General features: G+C 42.7%; 1 protein-coding gene across 1 annotated transcript in view; it reads left to right on the forward strand.

Moving 5' to 3' along the window:
• Positions 1–225: 225 nt before the first annotated feature.
• The window catches only part of T265_01131 (hypothetical protein), a gene marked incomplete at both ends in the record, with an annotated part of 109,019 nt that continues 90,657 nt past the window's right edge, over positions 226–18,587 (forward strand). Inside the window, 3 exons of the mRNA XM_009165092.1 lie at positions 226–481; positions 15,742–16,109; positions 17,205–17,317. Of these exons, the coding sequence (XP_009163356.1) occupies positions 15,752–16,109; positions 17,205–17,317 (471 nt within the window). The remainder of the gene's footprint in view (positions 482–15,741; positions 16,110–17,204; positions 17,318–18,587) is intronic.

Below are 18,587 nucleotides of genomic sequence, written 5' to 3' on the forward strand. Positions count from 1 at the left end.
CGTAGCAGAAGCTTTCACCCGTCCAACCGGTAACCACGTGCAGTAGCTTGGACCAATCCATAACTGCACACACACACACACAGGCGGGCGTGTGTTAGCACGCAGAATGTCCACCAGTCGTCTGTCTGTTCCCAATTCAAGGGCACTTGGCACGTACTGAGCTTTTGTTCTGCTGTGCACCGAAAATTAGTTTTCTGCCCACTGGCACACTTGCACGAGGACGCACGCGTCGCTGACTTCGATTGTCCTGGCAAGCGAGTGTCAAACGCCCCCAACACAGGCGAGGACGCACGTTAACAACAAGAATTTGGGCAACCGAACGCAGTTGTGCCGAAGATATTCGGCTCAAACCGATCACCATACTGGATCCACTTTAACTTCGCAGAGTAACCAATTTTCTCCTTTCGTCTCGGTGAATTGTGTGCAAGGATCGGGAGCGGAATTACTTCGGAACATTTGGATAGTTCGTCGTAAAGGACAGGTAAGCTTATCCGGTGCAAATGATTGATATTCTCATCGCTATTATTTCTATTGAGTAATACCGTCGAGGTTGGTTTGAGCTCAGCGTAATCTTGGACGAGAACTACTTACTTCAAGATTTTCATCTTCTGGAATAATTACAAATACAACGCTTTTGTTCCAAGACTTCGATTCACCACACTCAGAAAAGAGGCATACCACGTGAACTTCTTTCTAAGGATACTACACAATGGGAAGCGGTTAGCGCTACAGACATTAGTAAAAACATGGTTGTATGCTGCGAAGTATACGGTTGTTCACTTGCCTATCTCAGGACTAATCACAAAACCATTTTATTCTCGATTCATACCCGTTAGATTTTCTTTTTGATAGTTGCTTTGCTGCCGTTTTTGTCTTATCATTCAAGAACGACTACTCCGACTTACGTACTGCAGTGAAGCATCGGTGTTGAACACTGATGTCATGCTGTCGATGATGATGATGATGATGACTCCGACTTACTAATGCATGTCTCAGATAGCAAAATTACGGGTAGCGTGGACCCGCTTCACGCTGTGGCCCACTCATTTTCTGGTCCGAGCCTGAAAATCGCTGTTATAATCAGTGATGTTTACTTAACTGGGGAATCAAATAGGCAGATGTTAACGGAATGGTACTTCGAGAAATACACTCATTTGCGAATCAATTTGGTTTTCATTAGAGACTCAATTGAATCTCTCGTTTGTGATACTCTACAACTAAAAGTGCTACACAGAAGCGGCCTCATGATTCAGTTGGCACGATATTCGAGATGTCGCAGTATCTTTCCATAAAAGAAACTACTCACAAGGTTACTGAAAACTCTCCGACAGCCCACGATGGGTTTCGCCCTTCTTGGGGCTCATCAGGTAGGCACATTCCCCGAGTTTCCGTCAACCTCATGATCTACTTGAACCCAAATAGCACTGTTTTCGAGAAATGCACTCATTTGCAAATCAATTTGGTTTTCACGAGAGACTTAATCGAATCTCTCGCTTAGAATATTCTACAATTGACGGAATGGAACTTGTTTCTATTTAAAAAAACGACCTTCTCACTCAAGCAGAAAAGTGTCTTAGTGTGTCCGCCCGATCCTAAATCGGATGACTGATTGTTACCACTAGGTATCAAATGGTTGAATTTTGTCAGGCTTCCTGGTGCAAATGTTGCGTACATCAATCGGTGCCAAGTTCCAACGAACAATTCCTAGTCTATCATATAATGTCTACCAACTCCTATAAAGCGAAGATTATATACCCAAGGTGGGTGAATTTCTCTGGGTGGATTTTCAACGTTTGGGGGGTATGAAAACGATGCCCCTTAATTTGAAGATACCAGTTACTAGAAAACTAGTGTCCACTTCTCTTCGTTTGATATTTGAGTCATCTGACGCTCATCCTTGCCATTTTCAGTTTTTTGGCGTCAGCTGACTCTTAGATCATTTTGGGCCTTACTACTGGAGTCCTAGTTGGGTGAAAAACGTAACCCGAGGAGACAACATCAGATTCATTTGCGTTCCAATTTTTTGTCCATTCCACGACTGCGAGTTCCACATTTGCGTGCTTCCCAAACAAGGTCCCAGTTCTAAACACATAGCTCCATCTAGAAGACGCTGCGGTAGAAAGATCTAAAGTAGTAACCAAAATTAGTCGTCACATAGTTCTGTCTAAATGAGATATACCTGACGATAACATGATGCACAATGGAAGGTGATCTTAAACCGGACGAGAAACCAGTTGAATGAAAAATGTTCACATAGTAGTGTACACGAGATATGTGTAAAAACAGATAGGTTGCCTGTTCGGGTTGCCGGTCTTGTCGCACTGTTTGGGTTTATGAACTTGAAAAGTGTCTTCTGCCTCATGTCCCGAAGTCATCATCCGTATGTTCGTTATGCCATCCGGCGGACCTTGTGTCGTTGTCTTTCACCTCATTCATACAAGTTTCGTATATTTAAATCCACTGTTTTCGTTCTGTCAGGGAGTTTTCCTAGTTTTATTTTGTATAGTACTTGCTTTGCCGTTAATAGGATAGCTACGGATTTTGTTACGTCAAATCTTGGTCACATTGTATGCACCTACTGATAAAGATGTTGTCAGATACTGCTGAGATAAGTGGTGTGATAGCGCAACTGAATCAGTCTATCAGTCAGTCAAGGAGACAGATACTTTGTATGTGCAGACATGTGAAGAAATCAGTAACGCGCACAAAATTTTTTATTGACCAGACGTTTGGGTGAAAATGTGGCATGACCAATATCTCCGACTGGGATACCGAGTGCCAATCTGTGCACGTCAGTACAAAGCGAATTTACCGACGGTTGTAGAAATGAGCCTGTCTCTCCAAGTTTGGCTGTCTCTGTGCTTGCATTCTGTTGTACTGACGTCACATATATCGGTTTATTTTTTGCTTCCAGTTGCGCAGACCGTAGATAGACATTCGATATCGAACTTAGTAGTATCGACCCAGGTTGTCAGCTGACCATCTCGGCACTAGTGTCAGTCTCGGTACGACTGTGATGAATACACAGCTCTTAGTATAGCAATGTGTTTGCGAAGGTGAACTTGTTTGGACGATCGGTATCGACTTGGTTGGATTGGCTGCTGTAGTCAAGCAAGAGAATTTAAGGTGGACCTATATGTATCATACGCTGTCTCGAGGAAATATCCCAAGATAAAAAGCGCGATGCGGATGATTCCACCAGTGTAGTGGGGGAATTTGAAGAGTTCCTCTGTAACCGAGGTAACAACAGTCAACTTTTGAGGATCGATTCTCCATTTCTGCGTCAGAAAAACATCATGTGGTTTTACCAAGCGAGAATAGCCGTGATGGGTTTTTATGACAGGAACTTTTTCCGCTGTGAAGTACAGGCAGTTGGTGATTTTTCAGCTCAATGGCCTGCTGCTACACAATCAAAGAAATCATGAGTTCTTCCGCAGAATTCGGAATATGCAATTCGGACACAGCATGCACATATTTCAAAACACAATACACATAAAATAGTCAGTGTTCCGAGCAATCATCATTTGTTCCATCTAACCAATCGCAGGATGAGATTGAGTCCCTCAAATACATCCTATCACGCTCTTATGCATGAATAAATGTTATGCAGGAAGATCAGTCGCTGTTCGAAAAGCCACTCTACAAACATGTGGCACGTGTCTTATTTCATCTGCAAGGGAAGGCTGGATGGTGTTTGAGACGACCAGGAACTTCATCACTTGAACCTTGCTAGACTGAAAAGCAGGTGTACCGTTGCTTGGTTGGAACAACTTGGGTTGGCCAATATGGTGAGCGAAACTGAAGCTGAGCGGAGAGGATATTGATAAAACCGAAACAATTCATGTTGGAACAGTCTGTAGAGAAATATTTGGGAATAACTGTGGTTTGTAAATCTGGGGGATCAATCAACTTGTCACGAATGTCTCCAGCTGAGAAACCGCAGGGCAGTTTGAAAAAAATATCTCCAGATGTTTCGAACCTTGCGACCTTTATCAACAGAGAAATAATGATGGAGTGATATATCGCCGAAGTATTAAATTTTAAATCCCCAGTGCTGCAAGGATTTGGTTTAAACTTTCTCCCACGTAGCTTCAAAGAAACAGTTCTAACGAATTAATATGTAGCTATCACGGGAGCCATTTCTTCACAGTTAGAATATCTCTCAGGCAATCTAACACGATTCAGCCTCCTTTTACTAGAACAGTGGTTTGATTGGTCATTCCGGTAAAGCTTATTCAATTGTGAAACGTGGCTCCCCTTTATGGTCGATGAAAGCCCCTGGTTAGCCCAACAATAGTTCCACCCGCTTTGAGGGTCATCAGCTGGTCTTATCTGACTGGACGTACACGCAGACAAATGCAATTTGAAGTATAGTTAAACGGAAGCTCTACGGCATCTCAACTGATTGTCTTTTCCTAAAGTGAATCCGGTGTATGAAACCTGCATCCTATTTTAGTTGAAACGATATTGAAGACAATGTAGGACTTTTTAAAGATACTGGTCAGAAGTCTAATCGACCTACTTGGAAAACCCACCGGTGGTTTTGCATTTCTTGAGGCTCATCGGGCAGACGAAGCTCAGAGCTTCAACAAACGCATTGTTCTATTTCAATTTACACAATGGGCTGTTCACAGCTAGCGGAATAAGGCCTGCCAGAGAAGAATTAGGGAAAGCAAAGACGATTGTGGACTGTGGGCGAGTTTCCAGAAACCTCATGAGTAACGCTTTCGGTCAACTTTAACATTTCGAAAATCATACCACTTGAAGCATAACACAGGTCTTTGTGAAGCGCATTCAGCTGAACAGTGTCATAAAGCCATTTTGCCGTTTGTATTCTTTTGAACCTCCCATTATCACCAACATTATTCGCAAATGAATTTATGTGACCTAATTTTATTTCGTCTTTATTAGGGAAACTGTAGAAATGTTTGAAAAGTAGCAATTCACCCTTCTGGTTCCCATTCAGAAAAACGTTAATACTGATTTTGTGGGTTGACAAGGTGTTAGTTGGAATGTCAACAGGTATCATCCTGAGGAACGGCGTCGTAAAGATCAAACACTGACTCAGCTAGATCACAAGTTACTCGACCAATTTTTTCAGCTGATGACAACTCCCACATCTACCATCCACTTTGGAGCAAAAGAGGCGTTTGTTCTAACTGAATAATGATGTCGAGGCTTATAAAGCTGTTCAGTCCTTAAAAATATCTGTTTTTCCCGCTGAAGTGCCTAAAGACAGAGGGCTTACAGACAAAATCGGGCTGCTTTGGTCAGGCTCTGTTTAGATACGAAAAATGACAGTTCTTCTTAATAACGTCGCCACGTATTTCCGAGTAGGTTTAATGAAAGCGGAACGCTACCTGAACACTAATTGGTTATAACATCAGAACTCTGCACAGAAGTAGTTGACAAATTAGCCCATCTAACCGGATGCGCATATATGGTCAGAAGAATTTCATGCGAAGGGCGCTAGGGATTTCAATGCTTGCCTTTAGGGTTGAAAATATTTTGGATGCTAAAGCTCTAATTTACTGACGCGAAGTTCAAACCAAACCTTGGCATATCGATTGGTCCTCTCTAGACTTGCGCAACCAGCACGATCTTAGTCCTCATGTTTCCTTCGGGTGGCATGGAAGCTACACTTCGGAAGAGTTTTACAGCTAAATTATTCGTGCTATTCATTACTTCGATGGTATAGTGACCTTGGACGATCACTTAAAATTATCCGGTTGGTGAAGGGTAGGGTCAACAAGGCTGTAGAAACTAGCCACTGTGTGCTTCTGAACACAGTAACTGTGAAGCACTACATGTGTAGTGGCAACACCGGCGTACGACAAACGGATGTTGATGGCAGGCGGAATGCTGACCCATTTGACGTGACTCGAACAAAGCATGTTTTCTTTGTTATCCCTCGTCCTTCCCTGATTACTGAACCCTGTTACGATAGGAAGAAGATGGGTACTGGAGTGTATTCCGCTAATTTCATGCAATTTCGTCTCAAGTAGAACATGAGTTCGACAGAACCTTGGGGGCTATGCCCACCTGACGAGCAACAGGAGGGGCGAAACCGGTCGTAGGCAGTCGAAAAATTTTCAGTGACTATTTGAGTAGTGTCCTACTTCTATACATGTATCGTGATATCGCGAATATCGTGACAACTGAAACATGAGGCGGTCTGGTGCAGCACATTAAGTTGCTTGAAGACTTCATGAACAAGAGATTCAGTTGGATTCCAGGTGAGTCTCTCGTAAAACCAGATTTGTTTGTGAATGAGTGTATTTCGCTAATGTATCTTGGTTACTTTAGTCTGTTAAGAAACGATTCCCCCTTTTAGTTGCTTAGCAAAAGGAGCAGCCAAGATAATTGCCCATTACTTCTAAGTACCCCCTTGGGTTCGAAAATCCACAGGGATTTTATTCCGTCTCCTTTCCTAGTTTATACTGGTCTTCACTCATATGTAATGCAATACTCATAAGGTTGCTGAAAATCCGTCTTCATTTACTTGTGAGCTGCTCTTTAAATGCCCATTCTCAACGATGGAGAGTTGAAATGCGATAAAAATACTCTGGATATGCAACACGACTTCTGCTCTGAGCCCTCCTGTGGAGGTTCTAGGGGAGCTTTTGGTAGGGTACCCTGTCTTTTCTTGGGTTGCAGGCTAGCAGCGGGGTTGATAATTTTTCATGCTGTACTAGATTTCCAAACCTATTAAGCAGCAACTACAGAGTTGCTATTGTGCTTTCATTTTGGTGTCTCCAGTTTGTAAGTAGACTGAACCTTGTTGTGACATTTGTTTGTTTCTTGGTGGAGTCAGTTTGTGCAACCAACCTCACTCTATATATCCGCAGTGTAGTCACCAGTATTTACGTTGTGAACCCAAAACTCACAGTTCTAAGACTCATCCAACTCAGTTCATGGTCGAAACGTTCGCTGAGGTTGGCTGCTTTATTGCGAGCGTTTCTTCGGCAGTCGAACAACCTGAGCAATCAAATTTCTCTCCTATGACTTCTCTCCTACTTCAAATTAACTGCAGAAATGACTCATTATTCTCAGTAATCATCAAGTAACCAATGTAGAAGCCACCACTTAATTCAGTCTTACCACCTCTCACATCAAAAATGGAAACAAGTGACAGCACGGAATACAACATGCGTTGCGCATGCTTGGCGGATAGCATTAGCCTCATCACTCGTTAGGGAAATGATGGTTGACTGTTGGTAAACTTTATTAGGTCAGAAATTCATATCGTTGCGCTACTTCTCACGTAACTGTCTGTCTTTAGTGTTACAAGCAGTTGTGCTTGATTCTGCAGCAGATTTGTGTGGTTACTGATATCAGTTTTTCAAGCTCGCAGTGGCTTGTTTTTCCTCAGAAAACTTCGTTTATCCCGAATTGCAAACACAAGTTTGATGCATGTTGATATGAAATTGATGTCGTGTCTGACACTTTGTGGTTATGGAAATTATCGAACGTTATTGCTTATGATGATTGTGCCATTTTGGGGTTACCTCCGCTGCCTTATGAATTCGGTATGGATGTACTGCGGATCACTCAGCGTGAATTACCCGAATACAAAATGGTCCGATAGTGTCTAATAGGAACAGCGAAGCGGGATTTTTACACCGATCAAATAAAAAGTTCGGGTGAATCCACATCAAAAGGAGAAGCACTGGATTCAGGATTTCACATACCCTTGTGCACATCTCTCTCCGTGTCGGGATTTGGAACCCCGCACATCTGACATGCAAGGTGGGCATGTTACCACTATTCCGCCAGCGCTCAATGTACGTATTTGAATTTTTACGCCTGAACTTGCAAATGTGTCCACGTTTGAGCGATGTGATTGATTTGCCCGACTCATCTAATGGCGACTCAGTAATTACTTTCAAGCGTTAACATGCTGCTTTATTCAGACGTAAAAATTCATATGCGTCCAGCATGCGTTGGTTGAGTAGTGCTATCATGCTGTCCTCGCATGTCAGATATCCGGCGTTCAACCCCCGGCAAGGCCCATGGTATGCACTGCTAATTCGCTCTAATGAGAGCGAAACTCGAACCTAGTGTTTCCCACTCAAGTGTAGACTCACCAGAACAATTACACAAGGGCAGGAGGATGACTATTCAAATGAGAGTGCTGTGAACTTCAGTACTACGAATCCCACAACAAACCTACAACAAAAGGTCAGTCGAATGTACGCCTGCTGATCAACCATCTTTTCTGTATTCACAAACCACTGCTTTTTCTGTACTTGGCATCATAGATTTTCAGGGACAGAGCTGTGGGGCACCTCGATAAAAGGTTTTTTCAACTGTTCTGACACAAATGATGGTTTAAGGTGGCAGCCAGTCAGTAATTTAGATGCTGGCAGCACGGGAAAATTTGGGACGTTTTAATGGAGATTTCGTTCTCTATGTGAAGCCCGAACGCTCTGTACATCTGTTCATTTTTAGCGCGAACCATCAGTTGTACAAATCTCACAAAACTCCAGAGTTTCGAACCCACGACCCCCGGCTGGTTTTTTCAATAGTTTTGAAACGCCACGGAGCTTCGTAAAAGTTGTGCTGCTGGTGATTCTCAATAAGAAGGGAACAGTTGTACAGGGCTTCTCGGGTTTCCAACATAGACTGGCTTCACGAGCAGGATGAACTCACAGTTGAGAAATCTGGATATCTCGGTTTCTCCCTAATGGTGTTTCTCAATGAAGCATCTGCAATTATGCTCCAGATATATACAGAGATCGACCGAATGAATTCAACACATGTAATGTTTGAGGAAAATAAGCCATTCGTGGAGTTCTTGAGCCCCTCTAAAGACGAATATTGTGACCTTTGGCCATCCTAGTTGAAAGTAGGCTGGCCGTTTGTTGGTGTGCAGAGTCAAATATCTTCCCAATTTTAGTAGCAAAATTTCTATACAGTAAACTAGCCCAGGTATTTAGAGTCTTACATGTGATTATGGTAGGTGGGTGATGCGGTTTGGCCCGTTTAGCCCAGGAATGGTGTCGTTTTTGTTCTATCCTCATACAGTTTGTACACTTGTAACCACTGGGTAAACATAATCATACAGAAAGCATCTTCGCATATCCAGAATACTCAAAGTAGCTGCTCCCTTGGAAGAAGACTTGAGGCGCGTTTCCTCAAATTCCGGGTCGCGCCACGAACAGCCTTAACGGAATTTTCGATCTTCCACGTGTATTAATAGTCTGTGGTCACGCACAGATGAGTTTCTGTATGAGTTCATTTTACGGTTGTTAGAGACAGCTTCTGTCGTCCCCACCTATAGGAGCAGCATGCAAAAATTCCAAAATGTACTACGTCAAAAATTACATTTTCAGCAAGTTGCGATACCTGTAAGCTAGTCGCCTGACAGCTTCATCGGCGCCGGTGGTCTGTATTTTCATCCCGGTCGGGAAGGCCGGATCAGATTCCTAAATCTGCATCGCCTGTGGCATCAGCTTATCCGTCGAAGGTTGCGTTTACAACGCTGCACTCCATATTGTTACAAGGGTCAGAACAAATTGATGAGGACGTCTAAAGACTTTTAGTGTCTGAATATTGATGTCTTCGAAGTGGTGCTCGAGTCTGGTGAGGACTTTAGATCAGTAATCCTGAAGTACCTCGAATGGTTTCCGGAAGAACTAACTCACCCGTGATAGATGAACTGACCACATCCCATAGGTTGCGCTGCTTTGGTCACGTGCTCCGTATGCTAGTTAATCAACTTCCTCGGAGTGTCTTCTTCGCACGACTACGTGAAAGGTGTAAATGAACCAGGGGAGTTCAAACAATGATTTGACAACCCATCAAAGTAAGAATGTCGTTAACAGAAAACAAAACTGCACTGATCGTTGCCGTCTCCCTGAATGAGACAAGGCACACCACTGTTTGGAACCAGTTCCAGGCATGGTCCAGCCGCATCCTCAATGGCGCTCATGCATCCAAGCTATTGCCTTCAATTCATAGCTCCCCTCGCGATCTCGTCAATAAACTCTACTGACTTCCTTGAGCTTAGGCATCAAGTATATCAGTGACCGACTCCATGGCGTAGCTATCTATCTAACCTCCCTAGACTTTCGGCGGACGAAACTAGGGCAGCTTTAACCACTGTAGGGCAAATATGCGGATTTACAGCTGACCATGATGATGAATGGTAGTCGAACCAACTTTTTTCATGAATTCGTATACCCGGCAAAGTAGCTTAGTCACTTGAAATGGTAGACAACATTGATGCTACCTTGTAAGTGCAGATATTTTTTCGGAGAGAATGAATTTTAGTGGCTATTTATATTCAGACACAAACCGCTTACTGGGAAATTGGATCACTTTCCACGAATCTTTGTTACCAGAGACATCTGCAGAAATATAGTATCAGGTCTCTCAAACCACAGTTGAAGCGTAGTGCTGGTTCGTGGATCAATCTGACAATCCAAAGTAGTTTTGATCACAACTTCGAGTTTTGGCGATTTCACCCCGGGGGTCATACACTGACTGGTGAACTGACTGTTTTGATGACTTCTTGATGAGCTGCTTGTGCTGTTTTTCAACCAGATGGCATATTTGCTTCATAGACACCGTCAGTACGAACTACCATTATCCAGTACATCGTAAATTCGCGAATTCATTCAACCTTTTTGAAACAATTATTCTAGACTGTTAAGAAAAACCAGCTGTCCATTACCTGAAGGCACGGACACTGAGCATTAAACCAGGTCACTAACTTGCTTCAAAACAGTTGACTATTCGTGGATTTCTGGTTATAACCAAATCAGCTTCGAGGCCATAGTTCCTATGGTTTCACATTGAAACGCCAAAACTGTTGAACAGTAGGCCTCACCGAACAAGAGTCACTAGCCACCCATTCTACTCATCGTCTTATCCCACAAGCTACTTCTCTGTGCATTGCATTACCGCCTGATTATAAAATAAAGTGAACGTTCGAAACATCACAGCGATTCTCACATTCAAATCAAGGTTAGAATACTTTGAAAAGCACGGTCACCTTGTTTGTTTCGTTCAGCGAAAATTAAACGGTAGTGAATAGGCAGTAATGCTCATGATAATACGTTGGTAGAACTTTCGTTCACTGGAAAACCAGACGCATTCGGTTCACTTTTTTCCCTTCGACGAGACGTATCGTCTTTTAGATTCCAGTTTCACTCACTTCAAGAAGTGAGCCTGTTTTTCTCACGTGATAAGCCGTCTAAGGCTAGTTCACAGCAGTGTTATCACCACCGAACATAGGCGTCAATTGTATTAATGCTTATCAGTGATACGTATCCTGCATTTAATGCCGGCCGCCATGCACAATGTAAAAATTTACCGTGCCAGTGCAGCAGCACCTCTGAAGTTTGGACAAATCGATACAAACCTATCGATTTTTGCCGCCGCGCTTAAGGCCTTGTTAAATGTGTTCATTATGCCAATCGAAGACTTGTCAGTCAAGTAGCTTTCTGACTACTTTAAACAGCAGTTTCAGTTCTTTATGGGTAGGAAGTGATTTGGGTGCGGTCGAATCCAGCGGTTTCCGTTTCTCTACTATCCGCGTATGACTTGCATATTTGACCTGAAGGGTCCAACCTTTTCAGTGGAAACCGTTAATCGATAAATCAAATCAACTGTTGTGATATTAAGCTGTTTTGTTTACATATCGGATGCAACTCACCATTTATTCCAGGTAACTCTAACTAGTTGAATCATCCTGAGTACGCCAAGTAATAGTAAATAATAAATCAAGGCCCGGTTATTCGTCTTATTCGAGCGTTTTGAGGCTCTACTGAACTGAACTGAATAATGAATGATTTTGCATTCGTTGCAAGCCAGTACCATGGGGCCGACGCTCGTCGTTATGCTAAAATTTGAAACGTGATTATCTTCAAGTAAAATGAGCCATATTAAATGAAGCATACTATGACGAAACACGAAGTTGTGTCCCCTTATTTATGAGTGTACGGCACCTCCATGGGGCTTGGGAGGTCAAACGAACGGCCTCATTTAAGACCTATGTGACGAAGAATCCTTACATAGGATATATATATCGGTAATCCGTGTCAGAATGCTTCGCCTTTTGACCGACTAACTGTACTTAAGATAGTAAATTAGCAATTCTTGCATCCCTCAAGTCTGGATTTCCGTCGCAGCTTACCATTAAGTTCTCGCACAGGCCTGTGAACGTACAACTGAGCAAAGCGTTCGTGAAATTGTATACATTCTTCGCTAATATATCATAGTGGTTCTCTCGTCGTGATGCTTATCTTTTCGCCTCATTCCGGGTTTGATATCCTTCGGGAACTGCAAAATCGAGGCTCTGGTGAGACGGAACTGGAACTAGACTACCTGCCAGTAGACAATTATTTTATGAAAATACTAAAAAATGAGAATAGATCAGCGAGGAAATTCGTCACAGAAAATCCTCATTACTGAAAAGTGCGGTGGTAGTGGTCTGTATTCAAAGCAGACATCGATACTGTGTTTTCACATCTTATTATTTCATTTGGGGTCTATTCATATTATCGGATATGTAAAATAGGGGATTTGTGAACTTGGTACAGCATGTAACATTAAATTCTCAACTGTGCCCAGTGTCCTTCCTAGTTCCTGTGGAGCAAACCAAGTGTCGTCACGCATAATCAAAGTTTTGAGGTGATATAATCTTTCAGATTTACATTCAAGTTTGAGGTGGCAAGTTGGTTTTGTCAAACACTCCGCACCAGACATGTCATCGTGCTTCTCTCCCGAAATTTGACATCCGAAATCCGGTAGTGTTTTTTAAAAGGGCTAAAATGCCACAAGCTTTCTTCTTCGTTTGTACTCGTGCGAATTTGAGAAAACTCGCAAACGTTACGAAAAGCAACAGAATATTACCACGATTGATCATGAAATCAGTCAGAGATAAGCACAATGGCAACGGTCCACGTCAAATTAGGAAGGCTACTTGACCCTGAATTCCGATGTAACACTCGAAGTTAACTAGGATGAAAACCGGGAGTTACATAGGGCACACCGTTGCTCAAAGATCTGGCTTCGTTTGGCAGTGAGCAGTGGCGATTTTCCGAACAGGAATTCTGTATTATTCCGAATGGAATGCCAAAGAAAACCACAAAGTTATACCACTACTGATCTAATCTACTGGTAACTGCTTGTATAAGTTTCTCCAAGTTCCCACAAGAACCACTGTGACCACGCCCAATGCATCCCGTTTTAATACATTTATATAGAGAACCCTGAATGACGTTTACGTTCGATAGTGTGAAAGCTGTTGTGACGGGTCTTTGCTGGCTATCTCAACATTTCTGTTATTATTTTTGGACTTATGGACAGTATATGAATACACACAGTTTCCATACTATTTCCATGTGATTTCAGGGCTTTCGGAATTTCCCAATGCTTTCATTCTCCGCTATTTTATCAAGTATTGCCCACTCATGTTCTTTAACATTCAGCTGATTTTTCTTTAGATGTTTCATTCTGAATCGTTCACTGATTTCTTGCGCCTTTGTGCTTCTTTGGCAAAGTACCCTTCTAACTTGCTTTGTGGTATTAATGGAATGGGTAACTTCCTGCCAGATTTGGTGTCTAGGGCGAAAGTGAAATGAATAAACCACTTTAATGTACGGACAACATTCAAATCTACGTGGCAAATAACAGTGTAATGGCGATACTACTGGTGAGAGTGGCACGCGAGTAGTATGTTTTCTCGTTAATCTGCTCTGCATCTCTTGAAAAGCGAAACCTATTACGGAATTTGTGGAGTCACTCTGCAGCATTTGCTTGGATTTGAGCAACGGTCACTGAATATCTTGGAAAGTTCAGGAGTACGATTTCAAGGAGTAAACGGATAAGCAGTTTTTGTAAACAAGATGCATATGAGATTTTTTCTTCCCTGTCCAGTAGTCTGTAACTGTTCGGTTGGCATTCTCTAACGAATAACTCCGCGGCGAACGCCTTCTTCCTTTAACCAGTACATCTTGTTCGTTTGTTTTCATTTAGTGCTGAATTCCTATCGATCTTCTCGGGGTCAAATCACCTGTATACGTGTTACCGACGAAACAATGGACTGCGCCTTTTGTAGAAATTAATATAGTACAACTGGTGTAGTGTATTCGTTTGCAAATTATTCTAGCTTTAACAAAAGGTTCAACTGAACAGCATATTAATTTGGAAACTGTCCTAAATGGGGCGGCTTCATTCGAGTTCGTCGCTGACACAAAAGCCGTTTGAAGATGAATGTAATTCGCCAGTTTGGACCTCAGTTACAACACAAACACGGTCGAAACGCAGGTGCTACATGTACCTGGTGAGTCTCGAGGAGGGTGGTGGACTGTCAAAGTGTTTTCAGGAAACTTATGAGTAGCGTGTTACTTCATGAAAGAGGGCGCCTTCCCGTTAAGTTTCGTGCTCTGAATCAAATCGGCTGACAACATAATTCAGAACTTCACGACCTTGAACTGTTGTTACATCAGACCATGCAAGATGCTTCGCAATCCACTCGTTACCTTGGGTAACTATCAGAGTACAAGGTGGCAGTGAGATGTACACGGGAACGCAGTCACTTGCTGGTTTATACAGTGCGGTAGAATGCTTATATGACCTATACTGAGTGACTGACAATGATGGTTCAGGTGTGTACCCATCTCAATCCGTAGACCAAACCCATTTAAAACTATTTCATGACGGTGCACCGGGTATCGGACAACAATACACTGATAGTTAAAACCGACAAGCAAAAGTCGCAAATCCATATAACCGTTTGTTGTTCTCGTATTCCCTACAGTTTCACTGACGTTCACTGTTCACAGTTAGTTCACAGCTAATCTGTGTATATGTTTAAAACCTTTTCCTGAGGAGTTTAAATTTACTACTTGATACTTGACGTGGTTTCACCGAGGATGATGTATTCATAGGTGAAATACCAAGAGCAACTTTCGGAAATAAGTGAATTTCAACTTTGGAAAAACTGAGTAACCGCCTGGCTCAGTGTACAACAGTTTTTTCTCCAACTATTTACGGATCTAAGAAAGTTGATTATATTTCCCTAAGTGCAGAAACGCCGGTCATCTGACCCGCCAGGTTGCAGTTTGAAGCTGTTGAACAAGGCTTACATCTAACATCCAGCTTAATGCATTTATTAGGAAATCGGTGAATGCTTGAATAAAGCACTCCGTCAGCGGACAGAGAGTCACACCAAAAGCATGATGCCTTGTTCCCTAAAGACAATCGTTAGGTGTTCCCGGCAATAATTATGCAACAAACTAAATGTAAGATCTCTTTAACACCTAAATATTTTCAACACTGACACGCTTCTGTGGTCTGGGAGTTTTGTTCGGGGACAACGTTACTAGCCAGACTCATGTGCCTTTACCATAAGCTGACTGTTGTCTTAAAAAATACTGCTTTTTTCAAACCCAATAACGGAGATAATCATCACTTGATGGTCATCAGATGGGAATTTCATAAAGTGTAAACCAAGCCAAGATTTGGGAATTTTTTCTTACAGTCGGTGAAAGATTAATGGTTTGGATGACCGGAATTTGTCGGTCCAAATGTCGTGACGAAAAAATTACAGAATGAGTTTAATTTTAGTTAATTACTATGGTAATGGACTGTGTGGTACCACTGTAACACACAAAACTTGAATTTAATTGTCACAGAGATGTAACAATGTTTCTAGCACGTTCGCCCTGTCTATAATTATAATTAGCTGTCTCAAAAAGAAATCAGTGTTGCTCATTTCACCTATTCCAGCTCTAGACTCATGATGTACGACCCATCGTACACGGACTACGCAGATGCAGGTTACGTAGACGAAGATGAGGAGGAAATCCCGATGGCCGAGCGAGAGCTCGCTGAGGACGCCGAATGGAAGCTGATCCAAAAAAACACTTTCACAAGATGGGCTAACGAGCACCTTAAACCGAAAAATGTAACCGTCGAAGATTTGCAGTACGATTTGGCCGATGGATTGCGTTTGATTGGATTGGTGGAGGCGCTGTCCGGACAGCAGTTCAAACATGTTAACCGGAAGCCAAGTTTTCGAACCCAAAAGCTTGAGAATGTCACAATGGTACTGCGGTTTCTTGAAGAAAATGAAGGTTTACGTCTGGTAAATATTGGTAAGTACAGTGATAATGTGAGAAAGGTTATCGCATATTAGGGTATTTGTCCTCAACTTGATCAGTGTTTCAGCTTCTTTCCATCGAATGGTCAACTAGTGGTATCACTGCATCCGAGTGGCTACACCAAGCAGTGATACGAAAAACATTACACTGAGGTTATTTTGGGCTTAGGTATGAAAGACAATGCACCAAACACTAACTAACTGCCTATGAGTCGTTAGTGTTTTCATACGTTTTCTGTAAACTTCGTTCAGCTGTAAATCGTTCAGCTGTGGCCCCCTTTCGGTGCCTAACTGCCATGCCACCCGAAGATTGCACGAGGGCTGGGATACTGCCAGGTTGCCCAAACCTAGACAGAGGAAGTCGAGAGGCAGAAGTCGTGTTCGAGCCACGGACCTTCCGGTTACTAACTTTGCGCTCTAACCACTTGGGCCATCTCGCTCCCAATTCAAAGGAGTTAGTTATCATGTATAGGTTCTTCCGGCAGAGTAAACACCCCACAACTGGAACATCCGCTCAGGTAACTAATCTTCATATTTCCTTGAACAATTTCGGTTAAAATAAAATCACGGTTTTCAGACTTTCAACAAAAACAGTGTCCCGTTTCCAAATCCAGCTAGGTCAGATAAGCCTCTTTTTGGCTAGAATTCGCGTCCCAATGTTTAACAATATGTGTATGGGGGGGACGACATTGCTCAGTGATCAGAGCGCGGAATTACTTATCGGAAGGTTCCGACCCGACATGTGCCCCTCGAATTCCCCTGTCTAGGCTTGGGTAACCTGGCAGTATCACAGCCCTCCTACTACCTTCGGTGGCATGACAGCTAGGCGCCGAAAGGGTGCTACAGATGAATGATCACCATTCCTGCGCGGATAATTTGAAACCATACTAGATCCTACCGGTGTGAGTTAGGCCTCTTAGAGATCCAATTATCCTTTTGCAAACTTGCGTAACGATCCGCTGAAAATGAAACAACCGAGGTTATTTTTAAAGATTTTTCCCAGCCATTCCGAACCTCCAGAGAATCTTTAATTACGTCAATTCAAAAGACTTTAACCATTCAGTTGAACATCTTTTCTTTTGATTTTCAGATAGTACAGATATTGTCGATTGCCGAAGTAAACTGATTCTTGGATTGATATGGACGTTGATTTTACACTACTCCATTACTATTCCTCTTTGGGAAGGCGAGATCGATCACGGAGTAAGTTTTAATCGCTCCACCGTTACAGTTCTAGTGTCAGCCTAGTTTGAGCTGTGTTCAGCACCGCAATTTGCACTTATGTGACCCGTCGATCGACATATGGCCAAGCTCATCCTCGTAGTCACACGACCGAAGATTTCTCTACTACACCATATCTACATGCTTAGGGGGCTCGAATAGGTTTACCTAACATGGTGTTGGTCAGAGCGGTTTGAACTTAAACGATATACATTTTTCCCATACTTCGGGAAGATTGGGCAACGTCACCACAGGAACCGCCTCATTAAGGCCGCCTGGATTTTCCAACAAAATGACGACATCTCATGGTCTGGAAAATCATAACCTACGGGTAAAGCGCAAAGGGTGAGGGGGTGAACGTTAGGACCGGGGGTTCAGATAGACCACAAGAATTGCGCCTACTCTCTCGAAACATTGTTTTCCACGGAACAAACAATTTGGCCACCACATCATATGACTGCTAGAAAAAAAACTAATGGAAATTGTAATTAACACTGCTTCACCGGTTTCAAGAAAAAGCTTTCTTGCCGTTTAGAACAGATTACCATATTTTTCCACTAATGACACACCCGTGTCGGATCACCTCAGCCCGTTGTCGTGTTATGTACCTCGAAATCCCTCCTCTATTGCTTCTAGCTTTTGTCACGGTATTCTCTAAATTAGCCAACCTACGCACATGTGTTCTCTCCGTGCATAAGACAGTTTGTACATCTGTTCCGGTGAATCGGTTTAGCAACAATCCTATCGAAGCGACTAAACGAGTGAAAGTCACGTCGTTTCAGTGCCCGCATTTTCACTGCTTTATATAGTCACAAACTAGTATAGAAAACTCACTGAGGGTCCGAGGGTCCCACATCGGACGGTAAAAGTTGCGGTAGGATGCAGAACTCACTATACTTACCTCGAACTGCGGTATCCCATATCAACGGAATGCTTATTCGAGGAATGAAATATGACTGTGAATATCTCAATTCTGTTTGAAATGAAGTCTAACTATATATAAAGTGATTTTCTTCTCGAAGAAGGTTTTTTGTAATGACCCATATTTTCACCAGTTCCTTAAACTGTGCACATAAAATCGGGTGTTTCACAAGTGATATTGAAAATGCTTTTTACATTACTTTTCATCTATGGAGACCAGGAAGCCATTCTATCGGTTTGCAAGCCTTTCAAGACGAGGCCATCGATCGCCATCTCTACGCCGCAGAAACTATTTCCTCGAACAAGATGCGTTGCTTCGCGCGCGAGAAGA

This window comes from Opisthorchis viverrini (assembly GCF_000715545.1).
Source record: "Opisthorchis viverrini unplaced genomic scaffold opera_v5_12, whole genome shotgun sequence".
Lineage (NCBI taxonomy): Eukaryota > Metazoa > Platyhelminthes > Trematoda > Opisthorchiida > Opisthorchiidae > Opisthorchis > Opisthorchis viverrini.